This window comes from Ochotona curzoniae, unplaced genomic scaffold (assembly GCF_017591425.1).
Source record: "Ochotona curzoniae isolate NIBS_2020 unplaced genomic scaffold, NIBS_Ocur_1.0 scaffold_4506, whole genome shotgun sequence".
NCBI classification, from domain to species: Eukaryota; Metazoa; Chordata; class Mammalia; order Lagomorpha; family Ochotonidae; genus Ochotona; species Ochotona curzoniae.
Window position 1 is genome coordinate 73,714,371 of NW_024467119.1, and position 25,789 is coordinate 73,740,159.

The following is a 25,789-nucleotide window of genomic DNA, read 5'->3' on the forward strand; positions in this document are numbered from 1 at the left end:
CTCATTTAAATATTCGAATGGGTGTTGGTATTATGATCTATCTATCTATCTATCTATCTATCTATCTATCTATCTATCTATCTATTTTGTCTATGTTTTTGAAACATATTTTTATTGAATAAAGAATTTTAGGTTGTGGCAGTAAGAGAGAAAAAGAGGGGAAGAGAAAGACAGAGTGATCCATCATCCATCAGCTGATTCACTCCCCAAATGCCCACAACATCGAAGCCAAGGTGATGAGCTAGGAGCTCATTTGGGTCTCTCGAGTGGATGGCAGGAATCCAAGTATGTCAGCCATCACCTGTTGCCTTCACAGTAGTATAATCAGAATGTTATATCAGAAGAGGAGGAACTGAATCTTGAATCAGCAATCTGATATGGAATGCTAGAATCCCAAGTGCCAGCTTCACGCCCTGCACCACAACTCCTACCTCTAGAATTCTAGCTCGGACACCTCTCTATCTTTCAATATTTTAAAGTATGTTTCTCCGTCCTATTCTGGCTGGTAGTTTCATGTGTGAATCTGCTCTTACTTTGTGTGTTTTGTCTACTTCACCCCATTGCCTGCTTTCAAAATATTTCCCTTTATCATTTATTTCAGTCACCGTGACTACAGTGTGCCTTGGTTTTGCTTTATCTGTTTCCTTTACTTACCATTCATTGAGTGTGTTGCCTGGATTTTTAATTTTCATCACATTTAGACAAAAATGGAACATTATGGCTGAAAAAATCCTCCCCCCATGGACACATTCTCTACTTAAATGCTTCCTTGGAGCCTTCAACTTAAGTTTTTTGAAATTGGCCAACCTATCTCTGATATGTTCTACTCATTTTCCCCCTGGTATTTCATTTTTTTTCTCCTGGTATTTTATTTGGGCATTTCTACTTCTGTGCTTTCAAGTTCATCAGCTTTTTCTTCTGTATTGTTTAATGATGAGAACAGAGAAGCAAGAACATGCAGTAACTTAGGGAAAGCACAGAGGCTAAATAAATGCTGTGGGAGAATAAGAAACAGGGTTGAAAACAGGAAGATGAGATTAAAATCCGCAGGTGAAATACTTCATTAGGGTTAGCCACCTTGACCGGGGGGGGGGAAAACAAAACTACATGTGATATCCGATATTCAGAAACATTTTTGTTATGAATTTCTGCAAAAATCAAATATACACACCCATTTTTATACAAGTCGAATATAACAATAAATCTCCTTTTTTGGAGATACAGAGAAAACTTTATGTGTGATTTAAAAATGAATCAAGACACAGATGTGTAGCCTACTGGTTAAGATTGGTGAAGATGCCCATGTTTTAATTCAATACACAGTTCCAATTCTGACTCTAACTTCCTGTTAATTTAGACCCTGAAAGGTAGCAGTGGTGCTCAAGTAATTGGGTTTCTGTCACCTATGAGGAAGACCTGGACTGAGTTTTTGCCTGCCGGCTTCTGCCTTGAGCAGGGGCTATATGTGTCCAAGGGCAGTGAAACAATGGCTGGGAATTCTCCTTGTTGACCCTTCTCTCTTGGTGTAATAAAAAGCTACATAAGAATTAAAAGCTACATAAAAACATAGATTTTACTAATATGAACTGTAACACTTTATTTGCTTAAAATATCCCCTTAATGAGGAATTGTGGTTAGCTAAAGAGGAATTTATGAGCAACATATCTTGATTTTGACTCATAGTAATCAAAGAGACTTGAAATCTTTTGCTGAAAGTCATGAAGGTGGCTGGTACTCAATATAGTCAACAGACCCTGAGTATGAGCATCACTCCAGGATGTCCAGCTGCCCGGAGGGGCAGTCCCAATTGCCATTTTTTTTAAACCTGTGTAGTGTTTCAAAATACGTGAATAGAAATAGAGATTTGTTCAATGATAACATACTTGTATGAAGCTTATGTGTTCAATTTTTTGTCTAATTCTCTAAATTTCTCGGGCCTGGCACAATAGCGTAACAGTTAAAATCCTTGCCTTGCATGCGCCAGGATCCCATATGGGCACTGATTCTAATCCCAGCAGCCCAGCTTCCCATCCAGCTCCCTGCTTTTGGTCTGGGAAAGCAGTCGAGGACGGCCCAAAGCTTTGGAACCCTGCACCCATGTGGGAGACCTGGAGGAGGCTCCTGGCTCCTGGCTCCTGGTTCCTGGTTCCTGGCTCCTGGCTTAGGATTGGCTCAGCTCAAGCTGTTGTGGCTGCTTGGGGAGTGAACTAATGGATGGAAGATCTTCCTCTCTGTCTCTCCCCCTCTCTGTACATCTGCCTTTCCAATAAAAATAAATAAATCTTTAATTCTCTAAATTTCTCCTATTTGACAAAAATAAGTGGTTTATCCTTTGAGGGAAATAAAGACACATTTGGTAAAATGATATCTTAACATTATTCTAAATATTTTAAAAAACAATTTAAAAATTGTATATGCTTTATGGGGTAATATGATAATTTGATGCATATATCCAATGTGAGATGGTCAAATTAGGTTAGTTAGTATTCCCATCATCTTATAGATTTAAAAAATTAACTACTCAATAATTGTACATATTTATGGAGCAATAAATATATGCAAAATATGCTGATCAAATCAGGATGATTAATGTCTTCCTTATCACAATTTTATTTTTGGAGGTTTTGCATCACTTTTCTCTATCTTTACCCAATTATATCATGGGTTAATGTGTATTAGAGCCACTCCACTGTGCTGTACAACAATAGCAAGTATTCTTCCTGTGTAACTGTATTTTGGTACCTATGATCTAACATCAATCTAGGTTCTGTAAAGTGGTAAATTCATGCCTGAAAGATACAAATAAGGAACTAGATATGAAAACCTGCATGACATTAAATTTGATACCCAACATTAAACTAGAGGGAAAGGGGGAAGGAAGGCAGTTGGGCAGGAAAGAGGAAATGTACACCATTATACCTTACATGGGTATATCATTATTATCTTAGAATTTTATCTAAAGGGCTGGTCCAATGGTTCAACAGACTAATCCTCTGCCTGAAGTGCTGGTATAACATGTGGGTGAAGGTTTGAATCCTCACTGCACCACTTCTGATCCAGCTCCCAAGCTTATGATCTGGAAAAGTATCAGAAAATGGCCCAAGTCCTTGGATTCATACACTCATGTGGAAGATTTGGAAGAAGCTCCTGGCTTCTGGCTTCAGATTGGCTCAGCTCTGGCCCTTGATGCTATTTGGAGAGTGAACCAGCTGATGGAAGAACTCACACTCTCTCTGAAAATTTGCTTTTCAAATAAAATAAATATATCTTTTCAAAAAAGAATTATATCTAAAATCACATTGAATCTGTTAATTGCTAATTAAAGATTATGATAAAAAATTAAACAAGCAAAAAAAACCCACACAACCAGGGGCTGTGTAACAAAATCATGACTTTACAAATGTTAAATGAGTCATAAAACTAGAATGACATATTTCCACTCAAGGAAAACTTGGTGTTATTTGTAGAAAACTGTTTTTAAGAACTAAGTGGATAGTATTTCCTTTATTTCTATATTCAGAAAATGTATTCTAGTGCCTTGATAACATTCATACTCTGTTACAAAAAGAAAGTGCTGTAAAATGATGTTACTGACATAAATTTTATCAGTGAAGTGGTTAATAATGTTGGCATTTCAATTACATTTCTAGGTTAACACTGCATTCAGTGATAAGAAAGAAGTTTGCTTCCATGTGGGTGTCTCACATTTGGGTCTGGGATTCACGAAATGCAAGATAAACTATCTTCATTAAATAACAATTTTTCCCTGAACTATAGAGATAATACTTCTTGTAAGGAAACAAACCTATATTCTGGAGAAATCAGTATAAATTCATAGGCCATTAAAACCTTCTGGAGCCAACCAATTTCAGTTGCTTCAGGCTTGAATAATTTTATTGAATTGCAATACATTTTAATTCATTCTATGTGCCTAAATTTTGGAGGGAGAATGTAGTCTTCTTTTAACTTGGGAAAGCGAAGGAGAAAAATGAAATCAATCCTTTCCACCATATCTAAGTATTAGGAGGGTTTGAAGGTGCCTGCCTAGTCTGTGTTGCCTCTGAAAGGTACAAAGATGAGAGAAGAGTGTGAGGAGTCACTGTTCTATTTCATCTGGAAACCCGCACACTCTGACTGCTCTATTCCCTTAGGGGGCCGTGTTCCTCTGCTTAAAATCCTGCCTGCTCTCTGAGGTAATGATTTGTTTGGAGCATCAAACTCTCACAGGTGAAGGTAACTGTGCAGCTTTCATAATGTGTCGTTCAGATCTTTGATCTACTTTTTTTTCCCCCCTGAATACGGGGCACCTCTCAACCACAGGATTAAAGATGTCTCTTCACAGAAGAAAGGCAAAAAAAAGTTGAAGACTTAAAAGCTGCTCAGATTTCCAAATAATAATTTTGTATTTTTTCATTTTGTCAACATCATGTTTGGCAAGTGTCATCCTTCATTCATGGGATAATTGGGTGGTAATCAAAACACAGTGTTGGATCATAGGCTTTCTAAGGAAATAGGGAAACTGCATATTTTCAGAAAGAGGTTAGTAAAAACTAGCTTGTGATGAGGACATACACCCTCATTTTGAATTCCATTTACTTCAGCAAATATTTACTCGTAACCTCCTAGGTATCAAACACTGTGTCTTCTTCTGTGATGAATACAAGAATCAGGACCTGCTTTCTGGAGACTTATGGCTCCTGATCAGGCAGTTAAAACAATGGTTCTGAGAGGAGACAAAGTGCAGAGAAAATGAATGTCATTCAATTCCAGAACAGGGGGAGGAGCCCACGCTCAGCTGGGAGGGAACTCAAGAGGTTTGGGCATCTGAGAAAGACACACATATCTTTGGAAAATCCGTTTGATGTTAAATGTTACTTGCTGTGCTTTATACAACACTGAATTCACTGTTTAATCTGGAAATACTTAGGGTGCATAACAGTCAAAGCTGTTCTATTCAGTTCCTTGTCTTTCCCACCAAGTTTACTCAGGTTTTTTTTTGTTTGTTTGTTTTTTTTTTTTTTTTTTTTTTAAGTACAGAAAATAAGACCTAACACATTTGGGAAATCTGTCACTATAATAGATTGTACATTGTTATGTTATTGTTTTTTAAATTACCCTAGAAAATTTTAAATACCGATAGAACTATTGAAAGAAATTTAAAAATGTTATGAATATATGGTTGTCAAAATAAAACATTCTTCTGAAAAAAAAAAGAAAGATACACATATGCTGTGTGTGGGTGTGTGGATGTGGGGGTGGCGGGAATTGGGAAATGGAAATGGTCAAAAATGCTGAGATGTATTTAAACAGTAACCAACTGGGAGCCAAGGAAGTTTTTTTTCTGTTGTTCTGAACAGTGAAAAGATAGAATGGGACCCGGTAGTGTGGCCTAGTGGCTAAAGTCCTCACCTTGAACATGCTGGGATCCCATAGGGGCGCAGGTTCTAATCCCAGCAGCTCCGCTTCCCATCCAACTCCCTGCTTGTGGCCTGGGAAAGCAGTCAAGGACAGCCTATAGCTTTGGGACCCTGCACCTGCGTGGGAGACCTGGAAAAGGTTCCTGTTTCCTGGCTTCGGATTGGCACAGCATCGGCCGTTGCGCTCATTTGGGGAGTGAACCAATGGATGGAAGATCTTCCTCTCTGTCTCTTCTCCTATCTGTATATCTGACTTTGTAATAAAAATAAATAAGTCTTAAACAAAAAGATAGAATGAGATTTGTGGTCTAAGAAATATTTTTGAAGCATTTAAAAGTAAATTTTGATGAGCTTTGAATTAAAACTATTTCTCTGTGAACAAGAGTGTTTAATAACGTCCTACAGATCTTGTTTCTAAATAGAATGACTACCCCTAAGAACATCAGAGAATTATGCAGGGGCATTCACTCTGCATTTTCACCTGAGTGTGAAGAATATTTTTAACTTTTACAACGATGAGGTTCTTTCACACATAAATTTCCCATCTCAATGAAATGGGGTATATTTTTATAAAAATCTAAAACAAATTGTCCCCATCCAAACAGCTGAACTTTTTAATGTCTGCAAAAAATTTTGAAATTCATTTTTTGTTCTGTTTCTAAGCCTTTGAACCAAGAACATAACCTCATAAAAACAGAGAACTAAATAAATAACTTGATAAAGCAAAGCAAGAGAACTTTGCTACAAAGCAAAACAAACAAACAAACAAACAAAAACCGGGACTGCAACAAATAAACACAGATCTGATCAGCAGATTTTATTCAGGGTCATTTTCTCATTATTACCATGTGATGGTCAGATATGACCCCCAAATAAATCTCAGAATGTGAGCAGTTTCATTTATTCTCTCCCAAACTTTTATCACATGGAGAATATATATATTCATATGGTTTATATTTCATTTGCTTTTCCATCTACTATTTTGGTACACAAAGTGAGAGCTTTAAAAAGGAAAGAACTGAAAATTATGGAATGTATTTCCAAATATACAATGACAAGCTGCATCTTAAAGTAACCAAAATATTGTCAGAGTTTTGATTTAATAATTGCCCATCCATATTCTGAAGTGCTTGAGCATGCTGAAATTTAATAAGCTGCTCTTAAAGATTCCATGAAAACACGGCTGTGCATGTTTTTGGAACCAGACTTTCCCTTACTTTATGACTAGAGGGAAGAGAGTGCTAATTAATATTCTACTGAACTCAAAAAAATCAATGAGATTCTTTGGTGCCTAATTAACTGCTATTTACTCCATGTTTTGTATAGAGGAAATAAATGCTTGAACAGATCACTATTTCATCAAAATAACATAAATGGAAAAAAGGGTCCTAATCAACTCGGAGATATTTCTTCAAATTACAAAAGCCTTACCTTACGATTGTAAAATGTTGGATTTGCAAACAAAACAAATATGTAAGCTCCAAACCCATCTTAGATTTCTGAATTTATGCTTGTTTCGTTTTCTGTTTTTAAATATCCTACTCTGAAGTTCTTAATGGGACTAGAGTTGTTGTGGCTTGGATATGGTTGTACTCCCAAAGGCGTATATTGAAAGCCTGGTCCTCACAGTGTGGCCATTGTAAGAGGCAATCTGTCGTTGCAGGGTGGGGAAGAGTGGGAGCTTGGAAGCCCAGCTCCTTTCATGCCCTGGCGGCCCCTCCCCATGTTGCCTCTCTCTCTTGCATCAGCTACCCTCATTTTGAGGTATTCAGCCATGAGGTCCCACCAGAGGTAAACCAATACCAGTGGCACTGCCATGAACATCTAAAACTGTGAGATAAATAAAACACTTTCTAAAGCACTAAGCTTCAGATATTTTGTAAACAGGAAGTGGACTAATGCAAGAATTAGCCAAATTGACACAAAAAAACTGAACCTAACATTTCCTCTAATTGGTTTTAATTGATTATTTTGAATCTTTTTTTTTTTTTAAGAAAAAGAGCGGAAAACAGAATTTAACAAACCACTATCCAATATTTTCTTAAGTGACATTCAAATCCAACTTAATCAGAAAGAAGAGAAAATTAATTCTCAATCAGGCAAGCAAATGAACAGTACAGACTAGCATCAATCAACATTTGATCTTGTCTTGAAGGTACAGTAAGTGTCAGAAAGTATATTTAAAACTCACAAGTTTATCTCACAATCATCACAAATAATCAATATGTATTGTTGACTATTTAAATTAACTGAAAGAAAATTGATCAATTTATCATCATTTTATGCTTCCCTTGAAAATTAAATGTACAATGTATATATGTCATAAAAGTTTATTTAACCTGCATGTTGTAATAACTTAATAAATTTAACTTGCCTTTCAGATTGAAATAATGAACATGTTTAGTGGTATCCCTTTTTCAATGGAAATGGACTAATAGGAAGAGTGGCCTGGAAAACCAGTGGAGGATGGCCCAAAGCCTGGGGACCCTAGACTACACATAGGCAACCCGACCCAATAAGAGACTCCTGGCTCCTGGTTTCAGATCAGCTCAGCTTTGGCTGTATCTTCTCTCCATAAATCTGCCTTTGCAACAAAGGTAAATAAATAAGCTGAAGTCTTACCAGCAACCACATCAAGTTCAATGTCACTTCTGCTCTCCTTCCAAGACAGCAGGGCATCGAGGCTGTTGAGATCTGCAGATTCTATATAACTGCTCATGGCCAGCATCATCTGATCCACTTTTGCTATTCCATAATGAACTTTGGTCTCATCCATCAGGGACACATTCATTAGCTCTACAGTTGTATCAAAAGCTTGCTGGAATGATTTAGAAGCCTTGCTGTAGTCTCCCTAAGGAAAGAAGAGATGTGTTTTGTTTTGTTTATTCTTAATTTTTGTCTCACCGTTTCACATATTTGGCCCTTTTACTCTGACAAGTCTGAGGCTGATCTTTATTCAGAAACAGCAGTTCATTTTCAAGAAAATAAAAGATAGCAAACAGGCCATTATTTGACTAAGTTTCTTTTAAAGAATGCTGACTATATACTATCTAATATCTTAAAATGAATTTAGTAATACAAATTTCTATCAGGTTGAACAGAATGAACTTTAAGTTGTTCTGAATGAAAAGTTGTCAAATACTGGCAGTTTTATATGAGTCAACCTAAAATACAGTAGCAAAAATATAAATGGGAAAGAGCTAATCAATCATACTATTTGGATACAATTCTATGAAATGAGATCCTGGGTATACCTAATGAAACATATATTTTTAAACTTTTTATACATTCATTTGAGAAAGTGAGGCAGAGCAGAAAGGAAAAGAGCAGAGGAGAGTAAAGGGGAGGAGAAGTTAAGAGAAAAGTTGAGAGGAGGGAGAGGAGCATAGAGCACATGGGGCAGGGAGGGTAGAGTGGATGGGGCAGGGTGGGGCAGGGCGGGGCGGGGTAGGGAGGGGCAGGGCAGGGCAGGGTGAAGAGGGGAGGGGAGGGGAGGGGAGGGGAGGGGAGGGGAGGGGAGTGGAGGAGAGGAGAGGGGAGGGGAGGGGAGGGAAGGTATAATCCAGTCACAGATTCAATTCCCAAATGTTCACAATAGCTAGGGCTAGGACAAAGTCCGGTACCAGGAACTTTACACAGCTCTCCCACAGGTGGTAGGTACTCAAGTGCTTGAACCATCAACTGCTGCCTCTCAGGATGTATTAGCCAGAGGCTAGAATTGAAGCAGAGCCAGGATTTGAACCCAGAGACACTAACGTGGGAGGCAGGTATCCCAGATGGCACTGTGCCAAACTTCCTTCTCCCTTAATGAAAGACATATTTCATAATAAATATATATTCCACGATAGGTATGGGAATTCTAGGAATTCCTCCCTGTTTTTCCTCCTGCGTTTCTGTCCCACACCTCCACCTCCCCATGTAATCAGAGTAGTATAGTCAGTTCAACGCATTGTAGGAATAGGCCAAGGCAGAATATCTGGTATCATGCTGTCAAGGCAGAGTTAACTGTTTCTTTAGAAGTCCTCCTTAATGTAATATATATATTTTTAAAGATTTATTTATTTTTATTGGAAAGACCAATTAGATTTACAGAGAAAAAGAGATACAGAAAAATCTTCCATCCACTGGTTCACTCCCCAAGGGCCACAATAGCTGGCCATAAGCAGGAAGCAGGATGGTATATAGAAGAGCTGAGATGTGAATTGGTGCTCCTATGGGATTCTGGAGCTTGCAAGTGGAGGATTGAGCCATTGAGCCATAATGCCAAGTCTTAATGAAATATTTTTAACTATGTTCTGTTTCCAGTTCAAGCAAGAAATTGTTTCAGTCATTCTAAAGGAAATGTATCCTTTTGTTCTCTTTACTGACTAGTTTGCTGCTCTTATTTTATCCTGTGTATGCCATTCTTTAAGAAAGCATTTATTTTTCATGTATTCAAAAGACAAACTGACAGAGGCAGAGATGATGGGAGGGAGAGAAGGATACAGAGAGAGACAGAATCTTCCATCTTTTGATTCTCTTCCTTTTTAAAAAGGGCTGGACCATGCAGAAGCCAGGAACCTGGAACTTCCACTCAGGGTATCCCACATGGATGGCAGGTGTTCCAACACAGAGGAGCAAGCCACTGCTCAAGGTGCTCACTTTGCATATTGCAATAGCATTTTGAGTCTTAACACTTCCACTTCAAAACCATCTTCTGACAGATGTATCTTGGGAGGCAGCACGTGATGACCCATGATGCCTGAACATTACACTAGCCAAAAAAGATAAAATGAGGGACACTTCGAGGGGGTGTACCAAGCAGAGTGATAGACTGCACCATTATTAGAATGGCTTTTAATGGTTCAGGAAGCTTTTGAAGTGCTAAAATATTTTGCTCATCAACCCCCTCTGAGATTCTCATTTGAGCACGAGAGTAAATAAAAAGCAACTTAGATATGGCCCCTTCTCTCATTAAGCTTATATCCTAGAAATCACCAACAAAAACAGGAAAATATTCAAGTCATGCTCTGTAAGATGAAGAAATGAGGAACTAACTTAAGGAAACAGGAAACTGTGCTGAGAAATTCTATCCTGGAAAGAAAATAAACCTGGGTGAGACCAGACAAATCCATAGAAAGGCATACTAAACAGTCATTACTGCCTGCTGGATGAATGCAGGACATTTTGGACCAAAATACACCCCTTGAGCTTGCCAAGGCAGGCATTATTTGAACAGGCAGTGTATGGAGAGGTGTGTGGATGAACCGTGCCTGGGTGGAAGCACCTACAACTTTCTCTTCTCAGCTGACCAGCCAGCTGCCATGCCCCATCTTTACTCCTTGCTCCCTCTCTAATAAATACCTTCTGTGAAAACAGTGTGGGGAGCTGCAGGTGGGCACGGCTCCTGGCCATTTGCTTGACTGCCTTGTAAAAATTTTTTCTCTCTACAGAAGACTGTGGCTTAGGTGTTTGACTCCCCTGTGTGTGAGCTAGCAAATTCATGCTGCAGCAACACAATCAAAACTGGGAGAATTAAGAGATAAGTGTTATATGGAACCTGTAACATAGCAAAGTTGAAGATAGCCCTGGTGGCTACATTTGATTGGATTGTCTTGGGTTGGCCTCTTTGAATACAGGGCTTTTCACAGATAAAATTGACTAGAAGCCAATAATAACATGAATTTCAGGCGGAAGAGTATGCCTGTGAGAGTAATCCAGCAGAAGCAGATATCCTAAGCCAAGAACCAGCCTGGCAAGTGTGAAGAACTAAAAAATAAGTTTAGCTGCCAAAGACTGGATATGGAACCATAAGGTCAGAAACACTACGGTGGAGGGCTGCTACTGCACTTGAGGGTGAATGTTTCTACTTAGGTTCTCAAGAACAGTTAGTAATGGAAGAGGTTTATTAGAGAAATAATAATGACTTATATTTGAGAAAGGTGACTTTGGACTGTGGACTGGCATATGTTTTGCAGAAGAACAGTGCATTTAGGAAAATGGACTTGGAGACAAAATAAATAGCTCAGGTGAGAAAATGCAGGGTCACACACTGGTGTGGTAAAAGTAGCAGAGACAGAGCTGAGGAGGTGGAAGTGAGATACATTTTAGTGACCTAAATATTGGGATTTGCTTCTGGATACACAACAGAGATGAGAAAATAATCCAAGGAGGTCCTGATTTTCAGGCCTGAGCAACAGGATTGACAGATAATTATACCATTGATTTAAGATAAGGAAAATTAGAGATGACACAGTCAAGGAAGAAGGAATTATGTATGTGATATCTACTAGAAACTCGGTGGAGATGCCAGGTAAGTAGCTGGCTTTGCAAGCCTGGAGTCACAGAAAGAGATCACAACTGGAAATACCCAGTGTGTGAGTCCATTGGCATTTGGACAATATTTAAAGCCATGGACCTGGGTGATGTCAGTTAAGGGGAGCTCATAGAACAGAGATGATTGCCTGGAAAATGCTTGGATACATTCTATCACGGCATGGAATTTAAAGGCAAGATGGAGAACTAAATTCAGGTTTTAGGTTATATTTGAAAAGGTTCTAGTAAAGATGGTAATTAAACAGTGGAATGAGTCTGGAATTGAAGAAGAGATGTGTGAGCCTAGGGTATTAGGTATCTTAGAGTATCTTACATTCAATATGCCCCAAGGAGTTTACTAGTACCAAACAGCTATTTTAAATTTTCTGACCTTTAAATAGCTCACTCCAAGGACTCTTTCCTTGAATTGAATGATTAGGAACATGAAGACCAAAGAACTTTTCCAAAGTCATCATTAATTAGTGCCCAGGCTCAATTCATATGCAGGTGGGGAAAAAATATAGGGATAGTTCCTCTATATTCTGCGATAGTTTCTTTGTTAGAAAAGATTAGCTAATACATCTAAGTGTGATAGACAAATAGCTAATGATTTTTTTTCACATATAAAGTTGGAAGAATGACATTTAATACAGCTAGGAAACATCTAGGGGAAGGTGTTGTGGTACAGCAAAATAAGCTGCCACCTGTATCCCAAACAGAAGTATCCATTTCAATTCTTGGTTACTCCTGATCCAATATCTTGCTAATACACAAACTAGGTAGCAGGAAAGATGGTTCAAGTGCTTGAGACTCTTCCACCTACATGAAAGACTCCTGGCTTTGGCCTAGCCTAGTCCCAGCTGTAATGGGCATATGGGGAATGAACCAGCCTATGGATGATCTCTCTTTCCCTCTCTCCCCCTCTCTCCCTCTTTCCTTCCTCCCTCCCTGTTTCTCACTCTGTGCCTCTGTCTTGATTTGAAATAATAATAATAATAATTGATTCTAAATAAACAGAGAACATCCATAAGCAAATGAGAATAGAGGCATGAAAAACTGTTTTCCTAGGAAATGACTTTATAGAACTAGAAGGAAATTCAGGTTGTCATTGAGGTTATTAGCTTGTTTCAAAAAGATCATAAGGGAAAAAAAATAACTCTCATATCTTTCTAGAAAATCCACTTTGTTGTGCCTAATACTTTTCAAATTCTTCTCTTGATAATTATTTAACAATTCACAATCAATCTAGGAAATTAAGGTTTATTTTTATTGGAAAATCAGATATACAGAGAAGGGGAAAGACAGAGAGGAAGATCTTCCATCCATTGATTGTCACTCCCCAAGTGGTCACAACAGTCAGAACTAAGCCGATCTGAAGCCACGAGCCCAGAACCTCTTCTGTGTTTCCCATGTGGGTGCAGGGACTCAAGTCCTTGGGCCATTCTCAACTGCTTTCCCAGGCCACAAGCAGGGAGCTGGATGGGAAGTGGGACCGCCAGGATTAGAACTTGTGGCCATATAGGATCGTGGCACATGCAAGGCAAGGACCTTAACCACTAGGCTAATGTTTAAGCTTGAGGATATACATAGCAAAAAATCTCAGCAATGCACATAAATTGAATATAATAATCTGAATAGCAAATAAATTTTTATTTTCCATCATAAAAATCCTGTCATGGCATTATCTACTTAATTTATTAAGCATTCTAGTTATGAGTAACCAGATATTAATGGAATCACCGAAGTATATGATTCAGCTTCAATTTCTGAATACACGTGTATTTGAAGATTGCAGGAATACCTGAAATCTTTCAAAAGTTATCTTACAATAGAGATAGATAAATGGATAAAAATGAACTTCTGACAATTGACATAGCCTTTGGATATTATTTCATGAGTCTGTCATTTAAACCATTCTCCAGAAATCAAAATTTAATGAATAAAATACCCACTGTAAGATATAACATTTTGGCAAAGATGTTAAGAAAAAATACAAGTTTAAAAATATTTCCCCTCAGAAGAATTTACTGTTTTGTCTTGATTTTCCCATTATGCTAAAAAAATTGAGTTTGTGGTGGTGTTTGTTGACAGGAAAAATTCATTTGTGCTCTCTGTACTTATGTTTTAGAGCACAATCCTAGCAAATGTAGGACTATATCACACTTACACTTACATGAGAACTGCAATAATCATGATTTGCTGTGATCCTGAGAATCTATAGATAATGATGGCCACGAGGAGCACCAGACAAACAAAACAGATCAGAGGGGAGAGTGCACAGGACTGGTGCAGCTCTCAAGGGAGACTGCAAGGAGCAGCCAAGTCAGGACAGGGAGATCAGAGGAAGCAGACAAGTGAGGAAAAGAAGCCAGAAAAAAGCAAGCACAAGACAAAGGGCCGGGCTGGGTAAGAGAGGAGAGGGAAGGAGGCAAGGCACAAATAGGCTTTCAAAAATGTCAATTTTTATATATGTGGAAGCATTATGGTGGTGGGGCGGGGGAAGAAAAAAGGGGAGAAAGAGGGAGAGTCACAGAAGAGAGGAAGAAGTAAGACAAGAGGTGAAGAGGGGACGTGTGAAAGAAATAAGAGAGATATTATAAGAGGAGGTAGAGTGGGGTAATCCTATACCTATAAAACATATCATGGAAAATACTAATAACAGTAAAAAAACAAACAAGTTCATTAAGGTGAATGAAGGAAGGAAGGATGAATGAGGAGGGAGGAAGGAAGGAGGCATAGAAGTAAGTAACACAAAGAATGGAAGTACCATTGCATTCTTAGAACTATATCTATGCATCACATGGGATCTGTTCTCTTTGTATTAATATCATTTGAACATGAGAGTTATGCTGCAATAATTATCATGCATTTGTCATGACCCTGAGAATCTGATGTATTAATAAATTCCTTTAAAAATTAGGAAAGCCCGTTGCCCCTATAAAAACCAAAAGAAAAAAAACTGATTTCACTCATCAAGTTAGTTTTACATTCTATTTCTTCATCAGATATCACAAAAATAAGAAGCATCGGGAATTACAACAAATGGCTATATGACAACAAACAGCTGTATGACAACTGAAAAACCTTGAAGAAATGGATAGAGTTTCAGACACATTCAATCTACCAACGTTGACTCATGGTGACATAGAAAACTTAAATAGACCAGTCACCAAAATGGAGATTGAATCAGTAATGATGCCACTCCCAACAAAGAAAAACCCAGGCTGGATGACTTCAATGCTGAATTCTATGAAATTTAACAAGAACTGATTCCAATTCTTCTCAAGTTATTCAAAACAAATGTAAAAGAAGAAATCCTTCCAAACTCTTTCTATGAGACCAGAATCACCTTAATTCACAACTAGAAAAAGATACAGCAAAAAAAAAAGGAAAGCTTTAAGCCAATATCTTTGATGAACATAGTTGTAAAAATGTTCAACAAAGCACTAGCTAATCAAATGAAACAACACATAAGAAAGATCATTCACTGGGACGATGTGGGATTGATTTATCCATGGGATATGGGGATGGCTGAATATATGCAATTCAATAAATGTGGTACATCACATTAAGAAATTGAAGAGTCAAAGCCATATGGTTATCTCAATTGATGCAGAGAAAGCACTAACTAAATACACTTATGACTAGTGTGTTTTATGAATAATGGTTCTTTGTAAAAGTTTAGACTTCTTTCTGTCTTACTTTATACAACCATTCTGTTGCTAAAATTTCATTCTATGTTTCTTCAGTTACACCTGGGTTGTCCTCACTTCTTAGGGAGCTGGCAGGGGGGCATCTCAGAATTTGGAGAGAGATGAATATCAGCACAGGCAGAAGGATTCAGCCATTACTATGATATTGCTTCCAATTTACATATTGCAAATTGCCGCTCAAATCCAAAGTTACTTAGAATCTTCAGTGGCCATTTATATGCAAATATGGAGACTATATCCCAAATGACATAAAGATCTGGAAGAAAAAAATGCTTGTCTTCCTAGACATTGGGCAATTAATTACCTCCTGCAGTCCCAGTCTGCATAACCTACCATAGGAAGGTGAGGATCAAACGAGAACATACTTTGTATTTTTGTTTTGTTTGTAGAATAACCAATGGTATTTTACTAAAATCCAAAATTTACACAAGTTCCCAGATGAGCCAAACAAAATGGTCAGAAGTTTTGTTGTTTTGTTTTTGAAGGCATGGAGGGTAAAGAATCTACATCTGATTGCAAAGTCACAATATTATTAGTGAGGGCTGTGATGTTTAATATTCCCATTGGCTTCCAACAATCAGGCTTGTCAATCTACAGAGCCTACATACAATCAGACTTGGCTAGAGAGCACACTCCAAGCATCTGGTTAGCTGCTTTAAACCAACGGAATTAGATTACCACTAAAAGGTGAAAACATACCTCCCCCTCAGAAAAGTAAAGAACACCCACACCCCAACAGCCATCTCTGACAACTTCCTTGATGCTTAAGCCATGATGGGGAAAATGAATGAAAGCAGAAGGGCCACTGCTTTTAAAGATTTCACAACAATCCAAAGGACACGCCTAGCCTCTGTTTGTGTTTTACAATAGTGAATTAGATACCACATGTTTGCCTTGATTTAACTTGTAATTTTTGTTTGGTTGTTGGTTATTTTTTGAACCTGTCATTAATACTGTCTCAACCCAGATGTTTCGAAGAATGGAACTTGCATTAGTTTTAACATATTGTTTACCCAATACTATGTCAATTAATTCCATAATGTTGTATATTGATACTGAGGTTTTGTTGGGGCTTTTAACTGACCGGATCTTTACTCTGTTAGCCCTATCTTCAGACTAGAGAAGGTCTCCCCAAGAGGCCACTGAACTTATCTGGACAATAAGACACTGGACTTTATGCTAGGTATGTGCTTGCAAGGAAGGAATCTCAACTGAACTTGAACTGTGGTTATGCAGCAAGGTGGAGGAATCCACCATGGGGGGAGGGGTATGGGAGGGGTGGGGGGAATCCCCAGTGCCTATAAAACTGTATCACACAATACAATGTTAATAACAATAAAAAAAGTAGTGAATTAGGACAAAACATAGATTTGCTAATGCACATTAAATCACCAAAGTACTTAACACATCTAGGCTTTTATTCTATAATATTTCTAAGACTGAGCATATTAAATACAAACAAGAAAGGAAGAAGTCTTGGCAAAACAGGAGAAGCAACGCACATTTGATTAGATCGAAAAGATATTATTACCAGCCTATGGCCTCGTGCATGATCTAGCTGTTGTGATGTTTGAGTTTTCTCGTTCTTCCACTGCTCTGTGACATCATTTGCTAACAGATTGCATGAATTGGGGGCACTTGAAAAAGCCTGGATTGCACAGGTGTACATGACCACTTACAAAATACCTAAAGGTTCTTTGGGGGCAGCCATTCCTCGCAGAAGGAACAGTTTGGGGAATCCTGGGGACTTGGAATGACCACATGAAAACAGTGCCTGTCACTGTCATCTGGTTCTGCTTTCACGCTGGGAACTGATTCTGTCTGCAAACACTGGGTTTCCTTGATGCTCCCGCATCCAGGGCAGGCTGGATATCTTGTCAGATCCCCTGAGTTCTGCCTCTGGTCTCATCTATAGCACCCCTCATCTCATGCACAAGTGAGAATTGACAGAAAATTCCAGAGGTATGCATAATCAATAAAATTCTCTGCATGAAAAAGAAACACATATACTCACTTTTTCGTTATAGATGTCTCCAAGCATTGTACTTTCTCTCACAATATCTAGGTTTTGAGAAATGCTTTTTGAAATTTTCAAACACTTTTTCAGGTATTTAATTGCTTCTGTTGTATCTCCTTGGCTGGAATAAATAAAATAGGAGACCAATGGTGTGGTATTTCACTGAATGAAAAGAAGGCATTTGTGTCTAAGGTGTCAGTGTGTAAGATGGCTATCAGGATAATGAGATGTAATGCGCAAACAATAAGTAAATATGTAGCTTGTTTTTCTTGGAGTATATAATGAATTAAAACTTAGAATTTTCTTTTTTTTTTTTAAAGATTTATTTTTATTATTTTTCTATTGGAAAGGTGGATATACAGAGAGGAGAGACAGAGAGGAAGATCTTCCGTCCCATGATTCACTCCCCAAGTGAGTGCAACGGGCCGATACTATGCCGATCCGAAGCCAGGAGCCTCTTCTGGGTCTCCCACGCGGGTGCAGGGTCCCAAAGCTTTGGGCTGTCCTCGACTGCCTTCCCAGGCCACAGACAGGGAGCTGAAAGGGAAGTGGGGCTGCCGGGATTAGAACCGGCGCCCATATGGGATCCCGGGCGTGCAAGGCAAGGACCTTTAACCACTTGTGCCACTGCGCCGGGCCCAAAACTTAGAATTTTCAAACCCTTATGATTGCTAATGGAAATGCAGAATGAGGCAGCTGCTTTGGAAAACTTCCTCCGGAACTTAGAATGGCTGAATAAGCCAGAAATGCCACTGCAGAATATGTGCCCAAGAGAAAGACATGTCCACAAAGAAACACACAAACAAACAAAACCAAACAAACGCTTGTTTGTGAATGTTCACAGCACACAACTTGTAACAGGCAGGAAATGAAGCCATGCGTCCACACATGTGAGGTATCTATATAAGGGATGCCATGATGTAGTGATACATGTTACAGCAGAGATGAACCTTGGAAACATACTAAGTAAAAGATGTCCCACAAGAAAGATCACAGCTGTATGATTACAACTGCATGGGATGTCCAGAACTGGCAAATCTGAGTAAATATTAAACAAGGCAATGGTGGCTGGAGGATAAAGATAGGGAAGTGAGCAGTGGCTGATAATCAGTGTAAAACTTCCTATTGGGGTGATAAGAGTGTCCTAAAATCAGGTAATGCCAATGATTTCACAATCCTGGGATTAAACTACAAATCCCTGGAGTATAGACTATAAAAGGAGAATTATATGTTATATGAATCATGTCTCAAAGCTCATTAGGGAAAAAGCTTTTTAAATCTTATAAATGATACGATTTTTCTTGTAGGCTTCTCTCAACAGTAGAATCTCAGGTGCTACTAAACTTATACATATGAGACTATTTGACAAAGTTCATGGAAAATGGAATGAAAAGGTTTATTTTGGTACAAAAACATATGAAAATTTGTGGGTCCACATATAGATGTCTGTATACTCTAAAAAATGTTAAAAAAAAGACTGCTTGGAATATACTAAGCATGTATATACTTTTTAAAATGAAGGAGTGGTTGGACATTTGAAACGGGTAGCGCTTAGGCAGTACACACACCAGCTGAGCCTTGTGTATACGGTGAAAACCTCAGTCAGAGAAGGATGCAATCCAGGACCACAAAGTCATGACTCTTTAATTAGCAGTAACATTAAGGAACTTTAAGCATAGCCCCCACATATACTCAGTGCCATCCTTGAAGCATGTCACCATCAACTTGGAGAAATGTATTCTACTTGAGATCAAGTGGGACAGATACTATGAGCTTTACACAGTGTTTTGAAACATGGGGCACATTCATTTGACAACTTTATTAAAGTTTACCCATGGGCCTGATACAATAGCCTAGTGGCTAAATCCTAGCTTGCAAGTGTTGTCAGGATCCCATTAGGTGGATGCTGGTCCATGTCCTGGCTGCTCCACTTCCCATCCAGCTCCCTGCTTGTGGCCTGGAAAGCAATAGAGGATGGCCCACATCCTTGGGACCCTGAGTCCACATAGGAGACCTAGAAGAAGCCCCTGCCTCACAGTTTGGGATCAGCTCAGCTCCGCTGATTCGGTCAATTTTGGAGTCAACCAGCAGACAGAAGCTTTCTCTTTGCATATCTATCTTTCCAATAAAAATAAATACATCTTTAAAAAACTAGTCGTATTTTGAGGGTAAATTCAGTTCTATAGGCAGCCAAAAGAAATTTTAGAGAGCTAACATCAGCTTGCATAACCTCCCATGATTTGCATGACAATATTCATTTTCTTAAAGTGACTGGTATATTTGGAAAAAATAAGTTAGACTGCATGAAAGTCATACCACATGTGTTGTGGGTATTAAAAAGCGCTTAGGCTTAATCCAGCTTGGCTTCTTAGACAAGTAACTGATTTTCTCAAAGTTAAGAACTGAAAGAAACTTCAAATTCTTCCTTTTTTAAATGACCACAAATTGCTACCAGACAGCAGTTGATGTACAGCCTTGCACAAAGTGTGGATTTAGTAAGTGACAGCCAAGAGTTTGTATCATCTTTGAAATCGATGGCTCTCACATAGGTGGCTCTCCAGTTGATTCTGTCTACCACAAGCTGCATAAAAAATTCAATTTAGTAAGCCACTATTTCCTTGAAAACTTTAAATCATGAAATGATTTGAATGTGTGGTTTGAATGTACATGCTGCAAATAAGTCACACAAAAACCCTGGTGTCTGTTTTCCAGGGAGCAGGATCAAAGAAATAACAGTTTCATTCACTTGAGTACCCGAGCCTGTACAAAATCAATTCTTTCTCCATTTATTATTGGTGAGGAAATTGCTATATATGAGAAATAGGATGGTAACTCAGCTTCCTGAAACTATGAACACTGCTTTTAATGATCCTGTCCTCACTTTTTTACACGTCAAAATCATACCTAATATTTCAGTTATAGATAGATGAAATTCTACAGAAACATGATTTTGGGGAGCATTTTCTAAATGTAGGCTTAAGACTGAAATCAAACGAGATGTTCACTAATTATTTGATTTTTCTTATAAAATAGCTAAAAGGTAAAAAGAGCTAAAAAGCACAGAATAGTAATAAGTTAATAAGTTAATTTTTGGGGGTGTGGAGCAAATTTACGGATTTCTGAGGTTAAAATTCTTTTATCTAATTGACGTTAACTTTCCAAGCTACTTCCCAGACTTTAATCCTTAAGAAAATATAATGAAATGCAAGAACCTGGAGGGTCCTTTGTACATGATTTTACAATACTGAGGAAAAATATAAGTGCTATTGCTATTTAGGTGAAACAAACTCATTGATGGTTAGGTTCATGCTCCTAAAAGCTGATATATTTTTGATGGAAGTACATTTTGGATTAGATTTGTTCTGCTGGGAATTCTTAAATGAAAATACACATAGACAAAAAACAAGTTCATGGACAAGGAATGCAAAATAGCATAAATCAAACTACTGCCGGATTATTCGAGTTTTTTCTTTCCCAAGGGCCAATAGACCTCCAAAGCATTAGAAAATTCTTCAGAATGTGCTCTAACAAATGCAGCTAGAGGAAGGTCTTTGTGTCAAAAGTGTTATACTCTACCCCATGGATGTATTGTAGCTAGAGAAGTTATTTATTATATGTTGGTTAAATAGTTTGTTAATGTACAAGTTAGTAGTAGATTTAAAAGCCTATCTCTATGAAAGAGGCAAAAATTATTTCCTTCCAGAAAGGCTCCAGATGATTTGTGTAAGTTAAGGGACAAGGTTAAAATGTTAGACAAATATTAATTCCAGGGTTCTATATGCAGTGCACAGGTGCAACTTGAACAGCACATTATATGGTATAATCATTAAATTCATTCAAGCAGACCTTAGAGACTTAAAAACATATATTCTGAGGAACAGGACTCTGCGGTCCAAAGAATGAGAATGAAACAGTGCAGAATATTTGTGTATCAAGGTGATTCCAGTTTCCAACTGGGAAAACAGGACGGTTAACACCCACGTCCCCTGACAACTGTCCAATTATGTATATCACACTTGGCCTACTGTTTGCAGTAGAAGTAATCAATAAAGGATGTGGTTGAGTGAACATAGATTTTGGCTGAACCAATGCATGAAAACTTAATCATTTACTCAGAGAGAAGAAATCAAATAGAGCAGAGATGAAACAGCCACTAAGGGGTTTGTTGATTGTGCCACCAAGTTTGTGGGCCAGAGATGAAAGTAATAAGGCAAATGGGATCAGTGACAGGAGAAAATGTGAAAAGCTATTCTTAATTTCATGAATTAATAGAAATATTGTGATTTTTTCAGGTCATTTTTGGAGATTATGCATCAAAGCCTGAGTGTTCCACTTTAAAGAACATATGAAATTACTAGGGCATGTTATTTCTCTGAAGGAGAAATTAATTTCCAGTTATAACGGAAAGTTAATTTTCACACTTGGAACTTTGTGCTGACTGATTCAAAGATCTCCACTGTGGAAACTTACCAGAAAATAAGATAACCTGGGTTTGTAAGATTTCCAATTGGTATGGAATAAACCCAGAAACAGAATAGTTGTAAACAATGTGTCTTGAAACCCACTTTTGTGATTCTTTTTCCTAGATTCTTTTAAGTAGTCATCCAGATGATGCTGATGAGTTATGGCATTTCAGTGAGAAATCACTTCAGCAAATAAATCAAAAAAAGAAAAGTAAACATCATAAAGAAAAGTGAGGATTTTTCTTTTTTATTTTTTGAAGTGTATATTTATATTTACTTTGAAATATTTCAACTCACTTTTTTTTTCTGAACCATAGTTCCAGTCTTTATCATTCATAAAGCAATTGTTATCATTTTAGTCCATCAGGTTTTCACTGGAATTCTAATGGGGGCCTTTTAAATGTGTATTGTTGCTATGCCATTAAAATTCTTATTTAGTTATCATTATTCAGGAAATTGCAAAAATGATACAGGTCCAGAATTAAAATGCTCTTTATAATTCTAGCACAAGGTCTGGTCCAAACACATTACAAATGGGAAACTCTGTGTTCCCAAATTCCTCACCTTGAGAGAATGTGCTGTATTTTTTCAATGGACAGTTCAGAGTAAAATCTCATGAGCATTCTTAGTGCTTCCAGCCTTCTTGTTTACTCATTTGCTCAGTGGCTGGTGTTAGACACACACAATAATCCTAGACACAGCTATCCTCTTCCAGTTCTTGGAAGGAGATAAAATATATTCATGGAGATAGGGTTACCATTGGTGAAAATCATGTAATCATACAGGTTATGCAAAAGAGATTTAGAGGGGATGCTGGGCTTCACACACCATGCAATTTATATCTCAACTCCCACCTCCAAGGTCTCCTTTACTTAGTCTATGTTTCAACTCCTGCATATTGCTTGCAAGAGAATATGATGTGAAAGGGATGATGATGATGATGATGTGTGTATGTAGGTGCACTCATGCCTATTGAAGAATATGGTATCCTCCAAAGCAAAATTTTAATAAAAATCACCAGCACAGTCATATAGAAATACTTCTACAATTTAGTGGACCTGATTTAAGAGTGCTGCTGACTACCTGTATATGATTTCTGGCTTTGAAACATCTGCCCATCAATAGGTCAGAGTCTTAGATTATTGTGCACAGAGGCTGAAAGAACACATGGAGCATTCCATTCCCCTGAGCCTGCCTCTGTAACCACCAACAGTCCTGCCAAAGGGCAGACATGGGCTGGAAAGCTCACTGTGACCTCGGTCCTCTCTGACCTCCAAGGAGGCATCTCTCATGCCATTCTATGCACTTTTTTTCTAACAATGTAAAATTAAGACCCTTTGTCTGCCACACTAAGCAGGGATAGCTTTATTATTGCAGTTTAGTAACAAGGATTCTCTTTTTGTTTTTTTCTTCTTTTTCTTTCTTTTAGTAAATGAGGATTCTTACAAGTAAAATTATTTATACTTGGTATAAAAGAGAGATGGGGATTAATCTTGCTCCATTATCTCCTTGCCTTAAGGCAAGTTACTAGGCTACTCAACAGAATTGTTCATCTTTCTACCAAATGCACACTTGGTTTGCAAATACATCAAATATAGTTACGTAGTCTCCAATCCTTAACCCCTAAATAATACTTAATAGCTAAATTTAAAAAATTAGATTTTCTGTTGCTGCCAAGATGTTTCAGATAATCATTCAGTTCTCTTTTTAGCTTTGACTGTATGTGCTAAGAGTTAAAATCACAGCGTGGAGACTAAAGTATTCCAGTTGAGACCCAAGGTTAATATATGAAAGTTACTTGAAGAAAGCTTCTTGGGTCCTGGTATCATAAAAAATTATAAAAGCTATCACCATCCAAGAGGGATGTTTACCACTTCACATCCAAATGTGAAGATACAATGCATCTCTACTTCCAAATTGAAGACAGACTCCCAATGAAACTGTTAAATATATCTTGGTGATAGAATGTTGGACTGTCTGCCATTGTCCATATCTCCAATGTCAGGATACACTTCAAAAGCAGAAAGATGGATTTATGACTGTTTATGAAGTACTATTCTATTGCAATAATATAGGACAAATCAGTGGGGGAGAGAAGGTGGAGGGAAAGCCAAGAGGTTATGGGATTGTATCATGAAACAATAAATAAATTTAAAATATTTACAAAATACAAATGGGAAGAAATCAGATCTTTATACATGTATTTGTGCTAATCTCTAGATATGTTGCTGCTGCTATTTTTAGAAAGCTATATTTTGGATATAAGATAATTTCAAAATTCAAGCTCTTAATTTGGATAACTTTTCTCCTCTTTATTCTATCATGGCTTAAGCCATAATGCTATCATGTAATGTAGTCATTAAATGGAGTACACAGTGACCACAAAGGGTTACTCTTACATTTTCCACGGAAAAACATATGTACACTATGTATTGCTTATATATGATGTTTCGAAGAAGATATAGGAATATTGGTTTGGCACCCAACTGTCTATCTGGATCTGCTTTATGGAGAGATGTTTTAAGGAAGGAGCATGACTGAAGCATAAACAGCAACTGTCCTCAAAGAGGAGATCTGGAAAGGTTATGAGAAGCTGGTTGCTGAAGATACTCATATTTCTGTTCCCTTTGCTTTCTTCACCTGTGAGATATGATCTGATATTCACTACCGGATTTACAGAAAATGGAAAAGAAAATATTATAAAGGAGGAACAGATAAGGAAGAATTTAGCTGCATATTTAAAAAAATACTGTTTGAGTTTAAAATAATATGCAACGAAAGGGTCACTTAAGAAGGGCACTACTTAAAATTTAAGCAGGCAGTAATGGAAAGCGACAGACCTCAAACAATTTAAGGCTTTCACAGCTGAGTGAATTCACAGTGACAGCAAGGCCAGGAGGCGCTAACTTACCTCCGCAGGACCTTGGCTATGGCTTCGTAAGCTCTCCCCAGGCTGAGATCGTCGTCCAGGTCTGAGGAGATTCTACAGCATGTATTAAGGACCTATCGGGGACAGAAACACACATGGAACATACAGCATGGCCAGACACACTGAGGCATCATTTCCTAACAGGAGAGATGAAAAGCATGCTTTCAAAATGTATCTACAACTTTCTTTATTATTATTTAAAAATTCACATGGGCTTGCTTGCTTTCTATCTGTAGTGTTAATTGCTTCATGACAATTTTTTAAAGTTCCCTTGCTTAGGGGAAAATCATTCTATCACAATTCCAAATATTCCAATTTATATAGCATGTTTGAATAAAAAATTGAATGCTTAGAACATTAGTTTAAAATAGGAAACTCTTTTATAAGGTAATGTAAGACAGATGATAATATTCTACTCCAGAAGCCTAAATATCACTTTTCTTTCTATAAATAGCTTTTTGAAAAGCATGAATTTAAATGCTAGACAATTTCTACACATACCATTTTATGAAATAAATATCTCATGGTGTGTACATATACACAGAATACAATAAAAATATTCCTTACAAATGTACTCTATTGCCAACAATCTCTTCAATAACCAAAAGTTTACAGCTGCCAAAACTGATGTGTGGTCTTAATTTATCACTGTCATCATCTGTATGATGTAATTTTCTTTGCTTTTTTCCTCCTTTTCAATTGCCAGAAAAACAAAAAATTCATAGAACAAAATCTATGTTCTCTTTTCTTATATTTTTATTTGATCCAATCTATTACAGGAATGAGCATACAGGAAATTGCCAAAGACCTTTATGAAATGCAAAACATATCTTCTAAAAAGAAATTAGTCACTAGATAGTACCTGGGAGAGGGAAAGAGTATGACTAGGACATATACAGACTGTGAGTGAGTGATGCTGCTTGGATTAGGCCGCTTAGCAGCTTCAAGCAAGAGAG

At 37.7% G+C, this 25,789-nt stretch overlaps 1 protein-coding gene across 1 annotated transcript in view; it reads right to left on the reverse strand.

The window, feature by feature from the left end:
• TTC29 (tetratricopeptide repeat domain 29) overlaps positions 1-25,789 on the reverse strand; it is a 207,464-nt gene that overhangs the window by 65,736 nt on the left and 115,939 nt on the right. Inside the window, exons 7-9 of the mRNA XM_040967032.1 lie at positions 24,816-24,907; positions 17,439-17,562; positions 8,040-8,268 (exon numbers count right to left, since the gene is read on the reverse strand). Of these exons, the coding sequence (XP_040822966.1) occupies positions 8,040-8,268; positions 17,439-17,562; positions 24,816-24,907 (445 nt within the window). The remainder of the gene's footprint in view (positions 1-8,039; positions 8,269-17,438; positions 17,563-24,815; positions 24,908-25,789) is intronic.